Genomic DNA, 15,481 nt, shown 5'->3' on the forward strand with positions numbered 1-15,481 from the left:
TGGAAAGACTTATATGAACTGATCCTGAATGAAATGAGCAGAATCAGGAGAACATTATACACTGTTAAATATTGTAATGAGGGAGATGCATTTCAGGCTTGGGGACAGTCAACTGAAGGTGGAGTATGTATGGTCTAAAGAAGAGAAACTTTATTATGTCTTCAAATCGAAGAACTATTAGATTAAGAAGGAAACATAGTCTGTTTTGGTTACTAAAGCACTTTACTAAAGCATAATGAAAAGGACTTAGTGGTAGTTTCAGAGAGGTAGGATTTTAAGCATAGGAGACAATATAAAGGCCTCTAAATCTTATTTGGTTCCCTCTTTGGTTTTAGGGAGTCTATTTAATTTATCTTTATTTATTTATTTATTATTTATTTATTGATATAACTTATATTTATATATTTATTTTTGCTGAGGCATTTGGGGTTAAGTGACTTTCCCAGGGTCACACAGCTAGGAAGTGTGTTAAGTGTAGATTTGAACTCAGGTCCTCCTGACTTCAGGGCTGATGCTCTATCCACTACACCACCTAGCTGCCCCTAATTTATTATTTTTTTAATTTATTTTTTCTTTCTTCCCTCAGTAGTATTTAATTTTTTCCCAATTACATGTAAAGATAGTTTTCAACATTTACAAGATTTTGACTTGCCAGATTTTTTCTCCCTTCTTCCTTCCTTGCTTTCCCCTTTCTGCAAAATAGCAAGCAATCTGATATAGGTTATACATGCACAATCATATTAAACATGTTTCCAGATTAGTCATGTGAAAGAAGAATCAAAACAAAAGGGAATAACCATGAGAAAGAGGAAAAAAAACCCAAGGGATGAAAATAGTTTGCATGGATCTGCATTTAGACTCCATAGTTCTTTCCCTGGATAGTACTTTCCATCATTAATCTAAGTGTATTAGATGCATTAGACATCTAATCCAATGTCTTAGACCATTGTATTGCTCAAGAGAGTCACATCTATTAAAGTTGATCATGGCACAATGTTGCTGTTACTGTGAATATTCTTAGCGAGTTTAATTTAGTTTAAACATTTGGGTTAAAGAGTCAGACCTGAGGAAGAGAAATTGGAGAAAGAGTTGAGCTTTTTCTTAGCCTGGGTTCCCTTATCCTGGATGCCTATAGAGCCAGTGGTTCTCCTGGGTTTCTCTCTTCCTCCTCTGCTTCATGTACACCTTCACCAACCTCCAGAGGCTCAGAATCTCTCCCCCCATTCTGAGATAGGTGTCCCTTTTATATAAGTTACTTAAAGCATGACCCAGTCTTGCACACAAGTAGAACAGGTTTTCTGGCTCACTTAACACTGTTCTGATTTTTTGGTGCAATCAAAAAATGTTCTCACCTTGAGAACCAAAACGGGGTGGTTTCCTACCCTGACATAAGGAAAAACTTTCTGATTAGATTTATCTAAAAGTGTGATGGATATTTAGAAATTTCTTTTCATGTCAGGTCTTCAGGCAAGGCAGGAGGTCCACTCCATTGGATATTGTAGAAGAAATTCCTCTTTAGGTATGGATTAGAATAAAGTTACCCTGTGACCCCTTCCAAATCTAGGAGAAAAAGAGAGAGAGAGGGAGGGCAGAAGGGGGACAGGATATGCTTCCACAGGCTGGTGCTTCGGTAAAATTCCACTGGGGTAGGAGGAGACAACACTTATGAAAGGGCCTCAAGAAACTGGGTGCAGACATTAGCCTGAGCTCAGGAAAATGAATGTGCTGAGTCTTATTAACTTTGTATTCTGGTTTTCAGAGCAAGACAAATTCTTGAGTTTGTTATTTTAAAATGGAGAAATATGAGAACCTAGGTCTGGTTGGTGAAGGCAGCTATGGAGCAGTGATGAAGTGTAAGAATAAAAATAATGGAAGAATAGTGGCCATCAAGAAATTCCTGGAGAGTGAAGATAATAAAACAGTTAAAAAAATTGTTACTCGAGAAATCAAATTATTGAAGGTCAGTGAACATATATTTGTTAATGTAGAAATAGAGGCAAAAGTTGTTTATTGATAAAGTCTGAACTACCTTCTAGAAATGTTTTTTGTTTACAGTAAGATTAAGTTATTTTTTAGTTTCAATTTTGCAAAAAAAAAAAGGTAGTTTATCCAAATGCCATGTATTAATGTGTTAAATTTATTTTTTAAAAATTGTACACTCAATTTGAAGGAGCAATAAGATGGAACAGGTAGTTGCTATTTTGATAAACCCAGTACCTTTGGGTAGGCTGTGAAATTTAGGGTGTTAAGGATTTCATTGGAGGAAAAGGATGGAGAAAATTTACAAATAACTATAACCTGAACTTTTGGCAAATAAAAATTATTGTTGTTACCTTTTATTCTATTAGAAAAGGACAACTATAGGAATTTTCTTGAGGTTCTAGTGTTTGCTTAAAATAATAGATATAAATTGTCAAGAAAAATTTAAAAGTCTTTTAAAATGAATTTGTAAGATATATTTTTGTTTTGATAATTTTATGATTTATCATAGGTAATAGTTCTTATGAATGAAACTGGATGAGTTGGGCTTTTAAAACTATTTCATTTTATTTTAATGAAAAAAGTCTAAAGAAACATGATATCTAGATTAAAGAAAATTAAACATTCTTCCTTAAGTGAGCCAATTCTCAAGCTTTTAAAATTCTTTTGGATATTGAATCAGTTTAGAATTCTTTCTCCTTCAACTCTGTGCCTCTTCCATGTGACCTTATGATGAACTTTCAGGGGGATATCAGTCTTGATTCTTTTTGGGAGAAATGGGGCTTAGAAGATCAGAAGGAAATGAAACATTAAAATGACTTGATTAATAGAATTTGAAAGGGAAAAGTGTTAATGATGGCTGGAAATTAATTAGAAGCTTAAGATGGTTTGCCAGAGAATAAGTTTCTTATTCTCTCCAAATTATAGGTAAATTTTTTTTGCAAGTATGACTTAATGCTATTATTATGGAACCTTCTTCCCTAAAGGTTTTTTCCTACCCTTAACTCATTCCAGTGTTTCATTACCCTTATAAAAGAAAGTCCTCCTAATGTTTAATGCATCTGTGAGTTATTGTGGTTAAACATTGACTAGATCAAAATGGATTGTGTGTTTGTGTTTAAATTTAAGATCTGTTCTAGTAGATTGGGGGACTTTTACTATCAAATTCTGCCAAAAACCTACTCTTAATTTTTATTTGCCTGTGCAAAAGACTGTATCAGACTGTAATAAAATCTAAACCTTGATTTAAAAAGTTTTGTTGATGCTATTTCCTAATACATGTTCTTCCCTTTAAAATAAAGAAAAATAGCGAGGCAAAACCGACTGACAGAAACAGAGTATCTCCAGAATTTGCACTATTTGTCATTTGTAGTCCTTTGCCTTTTGAGATTAAGGATACCTATTTCATCAGCTTCCTTCAGAACTCCATATTGATTATTGCATCTGATCTGAATTCAGCTGTCTTTTAGTATTGTGTTCATTCATGCTCTGAGTTCTATTTTCTTTGCCCTTTTTCAGTATCTCTGAATTCTTCATATTTGTTTTTTTCTTATTGGAACAGTAATATTTCATTCCATCTATATACCACAAAATGTGCAGACTTTCTCCATTTGGTAGGTACCCATTTTGTTTTCAGATAAACTTTTTTCTTCTCCTCTTAAAAAATTAATAATAGCCTTTTATTTTCAAAATACATGCAAAGGTACTTTTCACCATTTACCACTGCAAAACCTTGTGTTCCAAGTTTTTCTCTCTCTCTTCCTTCCACCTCCTCCCCTAGACAGCAAGCAATCTAATATATGTTAAACGTGTGCAATTCTTTTAAGCATATTTCCACAGTTATCAAGCTGCACAAGAAAAAACAGATCAAAAAGGGAAAAAATGAGAGAAAAAAAGGCAAGCAAACAACAACAAAAAGGGTGAAAATACTATTCTGTGATCCACGCTCAATTCCCACATTATCTCTCTGGGTACAGATGGCTCTCTCTATCACAAATCTATTGAAATTGTCCCGAATCAGCTTATTGTTAAAAAAAAAAAAAAGCCATGTGCATCAGAATTGATCATCGTATAATCTTGTTATTGACATGTACAGTGATCTCCTGATTCTGCTCATTTCACTCAGTATCACTTCATGTAAGTCTCTCCAGGCCTCTCTGAAATTATCCTACTGATCGTTTCTTACAGAACAATAATATTCCATAACATTCATGTGCCATAACTTACTCAGCCGTTCTCCAACTGATGGGCATCTATTCAGTTTCCAGTTCTTTACCATTACAAAAAGGGTTGCTACAAACATTTTTTCACATATGGATCCTTTTCCCTTTTTTTTAATGATCTCTTTAGGTAAACATATTTTAAAACAATGAAATGAGATAATTTTGGAAGAGAACTATGGCCATTACTTTTCACTCCTTTGTTTTTGACATTGTCAAGAAGTTAAGGAACTTTCTGTGTGTTGCTGTGGATAAGCATAAGGCAGAAGTATTACAGAACAGTGGGAAGTCTCTGGTGTCTGAGTCCAAATGTTGTCTCTGATGTTTGTTATTGTATGGCCCTGAGTACATCACTTAACTTCCTGGGCACATTGTCTTGCCTTTAAAAAGAGCTGATCTGACTGTTTGGTTCCTGATTTCACTACAGCAGATAATTGGCAAGAAGTGATTTTTAAAAAGAGGGTTTGTTTTAAACTTTCCAAGAAATGATGAAATGGATTGGCTTGTTAGCTTAATCTGCTTTCTTTAGCCACCAAAATACAAATGATGAAGTCCAAAATCCTTTAAACCAAAGAAATTTAATAAGGAGATTAGAATTTTAAACATTGACTAGATCAAAATGGATTGTGTCTATGAAATAAATAAGGAAATTCTGGATAGGGCTTTAACAAAGAAATAAATACAGATTATGAGAAAGATGTAGAGAAGACTCGACTCTTTAGATGATTTGTAAAAGGAGTACTTGGATATAGATAAATTGGTATAATGAGCTGACTAGAATGCTAGATTTCAAAGTGGAAAAACATGCCATTGAATTCAATCTGTGATGGTTATTATGGTAATACTGAGGCCTATTGTACCTGCCTTAGCAAGACTACTGTGGGGCTCAAACTTTAAAGTGCTATAAAAATATTTTCTATTATTATTCTTGGAGAAGGGCAAATAACTCACATTTATATAGCACTACTCCAAAATTTAATAGTGTGCTTTTCTCAGAATTACTTTGTAAAGTAAATTGTTCAAGTAAAATTTTTTTACACATAAGAAACCTGAGATCCCCTTAGTCACTTGCCCATGATCTCACAACTATTATATATTTCTGAATTTGGAGTAAAAGGTCTTTTTAGGCTAAGATCAATATAATTTATATTCTTCTACACTAAGAGCAGCATGCTATAGGGCTTGAAGGGCTGGCCATAGAATCAGTGACTTCAAGTCTTAAGTCTAACACATATTAGATCTGGGACCATGGTAAAGTTACCAGATCTCTCAAATTTTCCAGGTAATTCTCCAGATCTACAGATGTCAGATTGCTAATATTGGAAATTCCCAACACCACTGACATAAGTACAAAAATGATCAGTTAAATTGCATTCTAAATATGTTCCTCTTTTCTTTGATCTGTCTTGTATTGATGGTTAAGCCCAAGTCCCTTCCCTCGGATGTGCTTTAGACCTAAGTCCAACTAGCACCGGTAGACGGGAAGAATTTGTCATCCACTGGGACTCTCCCTTCACCTTGGATTCTTCATCGTGGTGGTGAACTCCTATGGCAAGCATGCATCTCCCTATTCTAGGCTTTCTCTGATTGTCTTTTAGGGGGATTATTTCTGTTGCTAGATCTTAACAAAACAAAACAACCCTTGAATGTTTTTATGTATAGTATAGATAGAAATAACCTTGTTGGAATAGAATTACTACAGGGAGGTTTTGTTTTAAGGGGAACTACCTGTGTATGTACACACACACATGCATGTATGCATGTATATGCATATGCATGTGTATATATGTAGAGATTTGTGTGTATATGTGCATGTACAGATATATCTATACACATATGTATTTATGTATGTGTATTTTATAAATTGTACATATGTGTGTGTACAAAAGCATATTCATACACATACATTTATGTGAGGTATATATTTTACATGTTATATATATGTGCATTTACGAAAGTATATTCATGCATATGTATTTATATGAGTATATTTTACTTATACATAATATGTATGTAGATGAAATGCTATGTATGTTTGTATGAATGTATGTATAGTAGATAACATACTATTGAACTTTGAGTTAGGAAGACCAAAATTCAAATTCTGCTTCAGCTATTTATTAGTTGTGTGATCTTAGGAAAGTTGCTTTATCTCTTACAATTAACGGTAAAATGAGGAGAATAGTAGCTGCTATTTTCTGAAGTTGTTTTAATTTTAATTTTTGTAACTTATCCCCTCAGTTTCTTTTTGTTGGCTTCTTGCTGTAGCTAGTATTTGTAAAATTATATCCAATTATAGTGGTGACTAAATTATAATGTGATGACAATGGACATCCTTGTTTTATCCCTGATCAGAAACTTTTTTTTTTTTAAAAGATAAGAGAAAGAAGAGGATTAAGTTTTTTTTTTTTTAATATTAACCTACCTACAGTTAACAGTGAATTTGGTTATTCAATGTATATTTAACATTCAGGAAAAGTGTTTCCTGTCTTTCCAGAACAAGTCCCAGCACATGATTTTGTTTTCCATATTTGGCTCAATACTTTTTGCAGTTGATTTCTATTGTTACCTGTATTAATAGAGGATGCTTGACATACTGAATAGAGTGTAAGCTTGTCAGGAAGACTTGGGTAAAAGTCCTCTCTGACACATTTTGACTGAATGACCTGGTGTTGGTAGAAGACATTAAAAAAAACCCATGAAGTATATATTAAAAAACCAATGAAATCAGAGATTTGTTTAAAAAAGAAGAAAAAGTTTTATAGTTTATTTCCTCAATGTGGTAAATCTTGAGAACATAATTTTAAACCAACATTTATATTAGTTATTAAATAAATACAGTATCATAGAATCATAAAGTTGAAAGAGATGTCAGAAGCTGTCTCATTGTCTACATACACTCTTCTTCCTTTTTTTTTTTTAAATTAAAGCTTTTTTATTTACAGAGCATATGAATGGGTAATTTTTCTAACACTGACCCTTGCAAAATCTTTTGTTCCAAATTTTCCTCTCCTTCTCCCCATCCCCTCCCCTAGCTGGCAGGTAGTCCAATACATGTTAAATATGTTGAAATATATGTTAGATCCAATATGTGTACACATATTTATAGTTATCTTGCTGCATAAGAAAAAATCAGATTAAGAAGGAAGAAAAAGAAAAACGGAGAAAAAACAAACAAACAAAATGCAAGCAAATAACAACAGAGAGAATGAGAATGCTATGCTGTGGTCCACACTCATTTCCCACAATTCTCTCTCTTTGAGTGTATATGGCTCTCTTCATCACCGAACATCACTGGAACTGGTCTGAATCATCTCAGTGTTGAAGAGAGTCACACCTATTAGAATTGATCTTCCTATAATCTTGTTGCTGGATATAATGATTTCTTGGTTCTACTCACTTTACTGAGCATCTCCAGGCTTCTCTGAAATCATCCTAATGGTTGTTTCTTACAGAACAATAATATTCCATAGCATTCATATACCATAATTTATTTAGCCATTCTCCAATTAATAGACATCCATTCAGTTTCCAGTTTCTTGCCACTATAAAAAGGGCTGCCACAAACATTTTTGCACATGTGGGTCAGAAACTTTTTAAAAATGTTTCTCTGTTACTGATATTGTTTGCTCTTAATTTGAGATAAATACTATTTGCCACCTTAAGAAAAGGTCTATTTATTCATTTGATTTTTAGTTTTTTCTTTAAATGTGAGTATTGTATTTATGTTAAGTGCCTTTTCTGTGTCTATTAGTAGAATTATTTGATTTTTATTATTTTATAGTAAATAGAGCTTACTAAGTTTATAATTTTTCTAGTATTGAATCAATCTTATATTTGTGTTTTTAAAAATTCCTATAGTATCTTTGCTTTTTTTAATTTGAGTTTCACATATTTATTAAAAATACCATATAATTTTCTTTTTCTGATTTATTTCTATTTGATTTAACATTATTTGTCTGAAAGAGGTTTAAAAGGATCCCCTCTTTTCCTAATTTTGCAAACAATTTAAATAAATTTGGAATTAATTTTTCTTAAAATTTTTAATAAAATTTACCTGTAAATATATTTAGTGTTGTGATTGGTCTCTGGCTGTTATATGCTTGGTTTATGACTTGTTCATTTTTTTTCTTCTAATATTGAATTATATACATTCTTTGTTTTTTGTTCTTTGTTAATCTAAATATTTTTATCTTTGTTAAATATTCATCTATTTCTTTAAGGTTATTTTTTACAGACATGTAATTTAGCAAAATATTTTTCTAATAATTTCCTTTATTTCTTAATTTTTAAAAATCATTTTTATTTTTATTTTTATATTTCATCAAATATAAAATAATTAAGATTTTATATTTATTAGTTGAAGTTATAGAAGTATGTCAAATTAAAATAGCTAAAAATTTCTCTTTACATATAATGACAAAATAAAATACTATTAGGGGAAAAAAAAAGAATCCTCTTCTCTGACAACCATATCTTTTTATCCAAGGGAGCCAGCTGCCTCCAGAGGCAGCCCACTCTCTGTTGGGACATCTCTGATTGTGGCCAGGTTTTTCTTTATATCCAACCTCTCTGCCATTAACTTGTCTTAGTTCTGGTTCTGCTGAATATCTACATTTAAGCAGAATGGTCTCTTCTATAGAAAGCTCCTCTCCCTAATATTCTCTGAATGAATATCATCAGTTTTTCTTACAAATCCTCCTGTTCTTCGTTTCTCTAAACATTCTCCAGTTTATCTGTGCCTTTCCAAAAATGTGGTACCAAAAATGCATCCTCATGTTCTAGAGGTAGTGTGATCAGGCCAGAGTACAGACATCTACAGCCTGTCTCATCAAGGACATCTTTCCTAGAGGATTTGGAATGAGAAGGAAATCCTTGGATACTTGGCCACTGTACAATTGAAAAGACATAGGTTTTCTTGTATAATATCCTTTTTGAATTTTCTTCCTATGAATATAATTTGACCTTATTTATGGAGAATTTATTGCATTTTTTTTTTAAACAGCAATTGAGGCATGAAAATTTGGTGACTCTCCTGGAAGCGTTTAAGAAAAGGAAACGATGGTACCTAGTATTTGAATTTGTAGATCACACTATACTTGATGACTTGGACCTCTTTCCAAATGGACTGGAATACCCAAACGTTCAAAAGTATTTGTTTCAGATAATTAAAGGAATTGAATTTTGTCATAATCACAATGTAAGTATTCAGTTTAAATGGGGCCACATAGTCAGGAGGAAAGAAAATTAGATTTGACATCAGAGAGCCTAGATTTGAACTCTATATCTGCCACTTATTCTATATCACTGAGCAACCAATCAACCAAACAATGAATTAACCAACTAATCAATAAGTATTCACTGAGTGCCTCCATATACCAGGTGTTGTGCTAGTTAGGTGTTTGCATATAAATATAAAAGAATGAAATAATTTTTAGTCACAATGAGTTTAAATTCTAATGAGAAAAAGAATTTATAAATAATAGTATAAAACAAAAAAATTATATACAATATTTTAATAAAATAATATCAACATATACCATTATATTAATAAATATCAACAATAATATTGTGATGTTACAATATAATATGATTAGTATATATAATAAATACAAATATATATATGAAATATTGAATACAAAGTAGCTTGGGAGGAGCGGCATTGTTTGTAGAGGATCAGGAGAGGCTTCTGGCAGAAAATGGTGCTTGAGCTGTAATTTAAAGGAGGAAAGACCTAAGGCAGAGGGAAGAAAGGATGGCTTCCAAGCCAGTGCAAAAGTATGTGTAAAGAACAGAGAAAAGTCCAGTCATTATGGCTGCCCAGTCCTCTTCTACAAAAGGTTGCCTATGTGCCTCCTAAGCTCCTTTTTAGCCCTACATCTATGCTCTGATGACCACTGGGAATCCCACTATTTATTTATTTTAGACATCCCACAATAATATTCCTGCTTTTTTGTACCACAGTATAAAGATAGATTTTAATTTTTCTGGGCTCTCTGCTTGCCACTTTAGAATGTACCAAAGAAGTCAAGTTGCTGCTCATTGTTCTCCTTTACCCCCAGTCACACATAAAAATCCTTCAGGTCTTTTTTTAAGAAGAATTCCTTTCTAGAAACTTAAAACAAGAAGTAAGAATTCATAAAATGATTCCATTTACAGTACAAAAGAAATTTAAAGCACAAGGTTGTTGACTCTGCAAATACATTTTTGAAAATTTGAGTTTGTGCATAATTTTGTTTTCATACAGAATTACTCTTACTTATAATATGTACCTGATCATATTTTAGAGGAATATAATTTCATGAGTGAGCTAGAGGAAATAAAAATTCTGGGGCAAAGATAAATTTGCTGCCATATATGTTTTTCTCTGAAAATTATAATAATCATGTGACTAATTTACATTTACTTTGCAACTATTAATATTTACATAAATTAATTTCAACACATTATATGTTGCCTTTTAGTCACTCCCTCTGAATCCTCTAAGAATTCTATTTGTCTCATCTTTCCCATACATTTTCCTTTTTATTATTATAGTTCTTTTATATGGTTGTAATGTATGAGGCAGGTAGGTGGTGTATCGGATTGTACTGGACTTGGAGTCACGAAATCCTGAATTTAGATTTGTCCTCAAATACTTACTAGTATGACCCTGGGCAAGTCAGTTAACCCTGTTTGTTTCCGTTTTACTCAAGGAAATGGCAAAACACCCCAGTATCTTTTCCAAGAAAATCCCAAATGGGTCTAAAAAGAATTAGACACTACTAAAATGACTGAACAACAAAATTTAGTATAAGCTTCTTTCTTTTTTTCATTTTGTATTATTTCATAAAAGTCTTTAATTTTTCTTTATATTCCTGGTTGAGTATTTTTTCACATGATTATTTACATTTCTGTGTTTGAAAATTGTTTGCACTGTTTGGCCATTTACTTTTTATTTAGAAGTTACTTTTGTAAATTTTTAACCTATATTTATATATTTAATATTTAATATATTTATACATGATATATATTAGATTAAAAAAATTTTATCTCATGTTTGCATATTTTTTCCTAAAATGTTTTGTCTTCACAATTTTCTCTCAAATTTTCACATTTATTGTTTTTTACAATAATAATATTTAATTATATTCACACATCACCATTTGATCAGTCCTTCCCCAGTTGATGGATATTTGCTTTTTTTTTTTTAAGTGTTCATTTATTTTATTATATTTTATTTCATAGGCAGAGGGGACTCCTTTCTGGTAAAAAAACAAACAAACAAACTCCCTCTGCCAATTCTGTTTAGCATATGCTAAACAACACAGAGAGATGCCATAGATGTTAAATGATTTATGACTCAGCCTTACCGAACTCCTATAAAAAGTCAGAACTTGAATCCAGCCCTTCTGCCTCTAAGATCTGCTTTATTCTGCCTTTCACTAAAAATGCTCCTAGGAATATTTTTGCCTTTTCCTCTTTTTATTTTCTTTTACAAGTTTTTTTTTTTTTTTTTTTTTTTTTTTTACAAAACAAAATTACAAAAAAAATTTTTCTTTTACAAAACAAAGTTGGCAGCCTTAGAATGCTTCTCACAATAACGCAGCTTTCATTCAATTTTTAACTCTTTTAAATGATTCTTAGATCTTTTGATCCAGTTCTCTTCCAACCTCTGGTCTTGTCTTTCCATCTGTTGGTAGGACATCTTGGATTTGCCCCACAAACACCTTAAACTCAGCACATCCAAAATGGCATTCATCTTTCCTCCCTCATTCTCTCCTTTTCTATATTTCCCTGTTACTTCCTTTAGTTACCCAGGCTTGAAGCTTCAGTTTCATCTTCCTAGCTGTCCTTTTCAAATTCTCACTCTCAGTCAGTCAGCTAGCACTTCTAAAGCACTATGTGCCAAGACTTGGGGCTGAATCCTGTCACTTAGACATGGTCTAAGTCTCCTTTACATACTATTTTTTTCCTGTGACAAATGCCATCATGGCACTCAGCAGGGGTCCTCAGACTTTTTAAATAGGGGGCCAGTTCACTGTCCCTCAGACTGTTGGAGGGCCAGACTGTAGTAAAAACAAAAACTGTGTTTTGTGGGCCTTTAAATAAAGAAACTTCATAACCCTGGGTGAGGGGAATAAATATCCTCAGCTGCTGCATCTGGCCAGCGGGCTGTAGTTTGAGGACCCCTGGCCCACGGACCCTCATGGATGTCTGAACTGTTGCTGTAGCCTTCAGATTGGGTCTACCAGCCCTGTCTATCCCTCTCCAGTCTCTTCTCTTTTAAGTTGCCAAAAGGATCGTCCTTCAGTGGCTCTCTCTCTGTCATCTCCCAGACCAAATGTCAAACCCCATTTGGCTTTTGGAGCCTTTCCTGCCTCTCCATTCTACTCCCAAGCACTCTATGAATCCTCAATATGGTCTTTTTTGCTAGCTGTCCCTCTTCCCACTGCTTCACACCTTAGTGCCTTTCTTCTGAGATTGCCTCCCATTTACCCTGTGTAGTATATATTTATATACTTCTTTTCATGTCTCCCTTTTTAAATGTTAGCTCCTTGTTGTTTTTCCTTGTTAATGCTTAGCACAATTCTTTCCACATAGTAAATGCTTAATAAATCCTTGTTCAATTTAATTAGCTTCTGAAGGACTGCTTTGTCAATTCCTGCTCAAAACAAACAAACAAAAAAAGGACTAAAAAGTACTTATGTTTTCTTTTTTCTTGTTCTTTGCAAAATATTTAACCTGTCATCACAGAATTGAGTTATATATGAATGTATGTATTTGTTATTTATTTGTCCCAACCAATTTTCTCTTTGTGTTCTTTCCCTTGAAGAGTTTATTTACTCACATGGATTTAGTTGTTAATTCCATTCAAAGGTCTTCTAAATCTATCTTTCCCACTTATTCCTGTTCTGAGATCTAGTTATATATTTCCAGATGCTTACTAACATTTCAGTTTGAGTATCTTAAACTCAAAATATCTCTATTTCCCTACTCACACCCCATCCCCACTCCCATTTCCTTTGAATTTACTACTTAGCTCACTGTCTTTCTTCCTCATCTCTTGCCCTCATACTAGATTTCAATTTATCCTCTTAAATACCCAAAATTTATAGATCCTCTTTTTGTACCCATGACTCCATTCCACCTCAAAAATTCATAGAGATGACCACATTCTGTGTGACCAAAAATAGTCTACTTCCACTTTCATAAACTGTGAAATTTTCTTATCTGATTATAATCTTTTCTCATTCCATGTTTCCTTACGCTTCATGACCTCTATTTTTTATCTATTTTATCAAACTTTTATTGTCTTTAAGTGTTTATATCAGTTTCTCTAAAACCTAGATGATAAATCTAATAGATTATAGACTGTTCTTATGTATCTTAATATTTTAAATATTCATTTTTTACTATGAACTAAACAAACATGAATGTTATTACAAAGAATAGGTGTGTGAAATTATAGATTTGTATTATATGGTTTTAAAAAGAATATTGTGTATTACATATAACATATTACATTTAATATATTAGGAGCAAAATTATTTTCCTTATATTCCCTCCTGAACTTCCTGGTGGTCTCTTCTTTGTATTTTAAAAAATACTTCATTGGCATTTTAATATTTCTTTTCTTTTTTTAAAAAATAAATGACAATAAAATGTTTTAAAATAAATTTAAAAATAAAACAAATTTAAAATAAATTTTAAAAATAAAAATACAATGAATTAAAATAAAATAAAAATTTTAAAAATAAATTACTACCCACCCGTCCCTTGGGAGTAACAAATTACTCCCATGTAAATAAAATTAAATAAAACAAACATATTGGCTGTATATGAAAACATATTTCTAGTCAATTACTTCTCTGTCAGGAGGGAAGAAGCATGCATTTCCATCAGTTTTCTCAAGTCACAGTTGATAACTGAAGTTCTGAGTCTTTCAAAGATCTTTTATTTTGTAATTGTAATTATTGTGAAGATTGTTCTGATTCTGCTCAACTATTTTGTATCAGTTCATACAAATATTCTCAAGTTTCTCTGAATCCATCAATCTGTCATTTTGTATGGTGCTGCACCTTGATGCTCAGGACAGTGCTTTACACTTATTGATTTGATGCCCAAACATGATTTTTCTCACGCTATGCTTTCTGACTTAGATTATACACAGAGATATAAAGCCAGAGAACATACTGATCTCCAAGTCTGGAGTAGTGAAGCTGTGTGACTTTGGATTTGCTCGCATGTTGGGAGCACCTGGGGAAGTGTACACTGATTATGTGGCAACTCGTTGGTACAGAGCTCCAGAGCTTTTGGTTGGAGACATAAAGTATGGCAAGTAAGAAATCATGAAGTACCTGGGGAGACTTTTAACTCTCCATCTGGGGAAGTCATGAGTGGCTAATCTAATAAATTACCTTTCAAGTGCTGAAAAGAAGTTTTACTGAAGACAAAAAAAAAAATCATTAATAAATGTCTTTGCATTTTTGCCACTTTATCACTGAATATTTAAAATTAGTGAATTATTCCTAAGGGAAATTTGTGAAGCAAATTAATAATGCTAACTTCTTTGTGCATATAGTAAAATGTAAAATAATTTGCATTTTTCATAATATGTCAATTGTTAACTTTTTTATTGTAAGATCTCATTATCGTGGAAGGTGAGGGACATCTTTCCAACAAGGAACCCCAGCTTCATGCAGAGCCCTGAATCTTATATGTTGTGAGTTTATCTGTATTCGGAGGGACTGGCTCCAAATAATCCTAATGCTAATCCCTTCTTCATAACACTATATCAGGGATCCTCAAACTATGGCCCTGGGCCAGATGCGGCAGCTAAGGACGATTATCCCCCTCACCCAGGGCTATGAAGTTTCTTTATTTAAAGGCCCACAAAACAGTTTTTATTTTTACTATAGTCCGGCCCTCCAACAGTCTGAGGGACAGTGAACTAGCCCCCTATTTAAAAAGTTTGAGGACCCCTACGACATGTTTGGAGCTCCTCTGAATTTGTTAGATTTTTTTTTTTAACTAGTTAACTTATTCTTTTGTCAAGTGAGTTTTGACTTCTATTTTGAATGTCCTATGGTTTTACAAAAATCCATCCGGGAAAAAAAATTGGTTGCCTTATATTTTGTTTGAATTTCTAGAAAGCTTTTTTTCTGGACCTCTATCTGAATTGTTCTATGCATTGACAAGGATCTGTTCAAGAAGGGTGTGGGTTGGCCATGTGCTGGAAGGATCCATGGAAGAATTTTTCTCCCAGGACAGTTTGTTTTCTTACCTGAGGATCAAAGAAT

At 32.8% G+C, this 15,481-nt stretch overlaps 1 protein-coding gene across 4 annotated transcripts in view; it reads left to right on the forward strand.

Moving 5' to 3' along the window:
- Positions 1-1,422: 1,422 nt before the first annotated feature.
- Positions 1,423-15,481, forward strand: part of CDKL2 (cyclin dependent kinase like 2) — a 52,476-nt gene continuing 38,417 nt past the window's right edge. The window contains exons 1-3 of one of the 4 annotated variants that reach the window (XM_031941518.1): positions 1,423-1,960; positions 9,205-9,399; positions 14,342-14,520. In XM_031941518.1, coding sequence (XP_031797378.1) covers positions 1,793-1,960; positions 9,205-9,399; positions 14,342-14,520 — 542 coding nt within the window. In that variant the 5' untranslated portion in view covers positions 1,423-1,792. The remainder of the gene's footprint in view (positions 1,961-9,204; positions 9,400-14,341; positions 14,521-15,481) is intronic. The other 3 variants (XM_031941517.1, XM_031941515.1, XR_004230014.1) reach the window with 3 other exon arrangements.

This window comes from Sarcophilus harrisii, chromosome 6, assembly GCF_902635505.1.
Source record: "Sarcophilus harrisii chromosome 6, mSarHar1.11, whole genome shotgun sequence".
Classification (NCBI taxonomy): domain Eukaryota; kingdom Metazoa; phylum Chordata; class Mammalia; order Dasyuromorphia; family Dasyuridae; genus Sarcophilus; species Sarcophilus harrisii.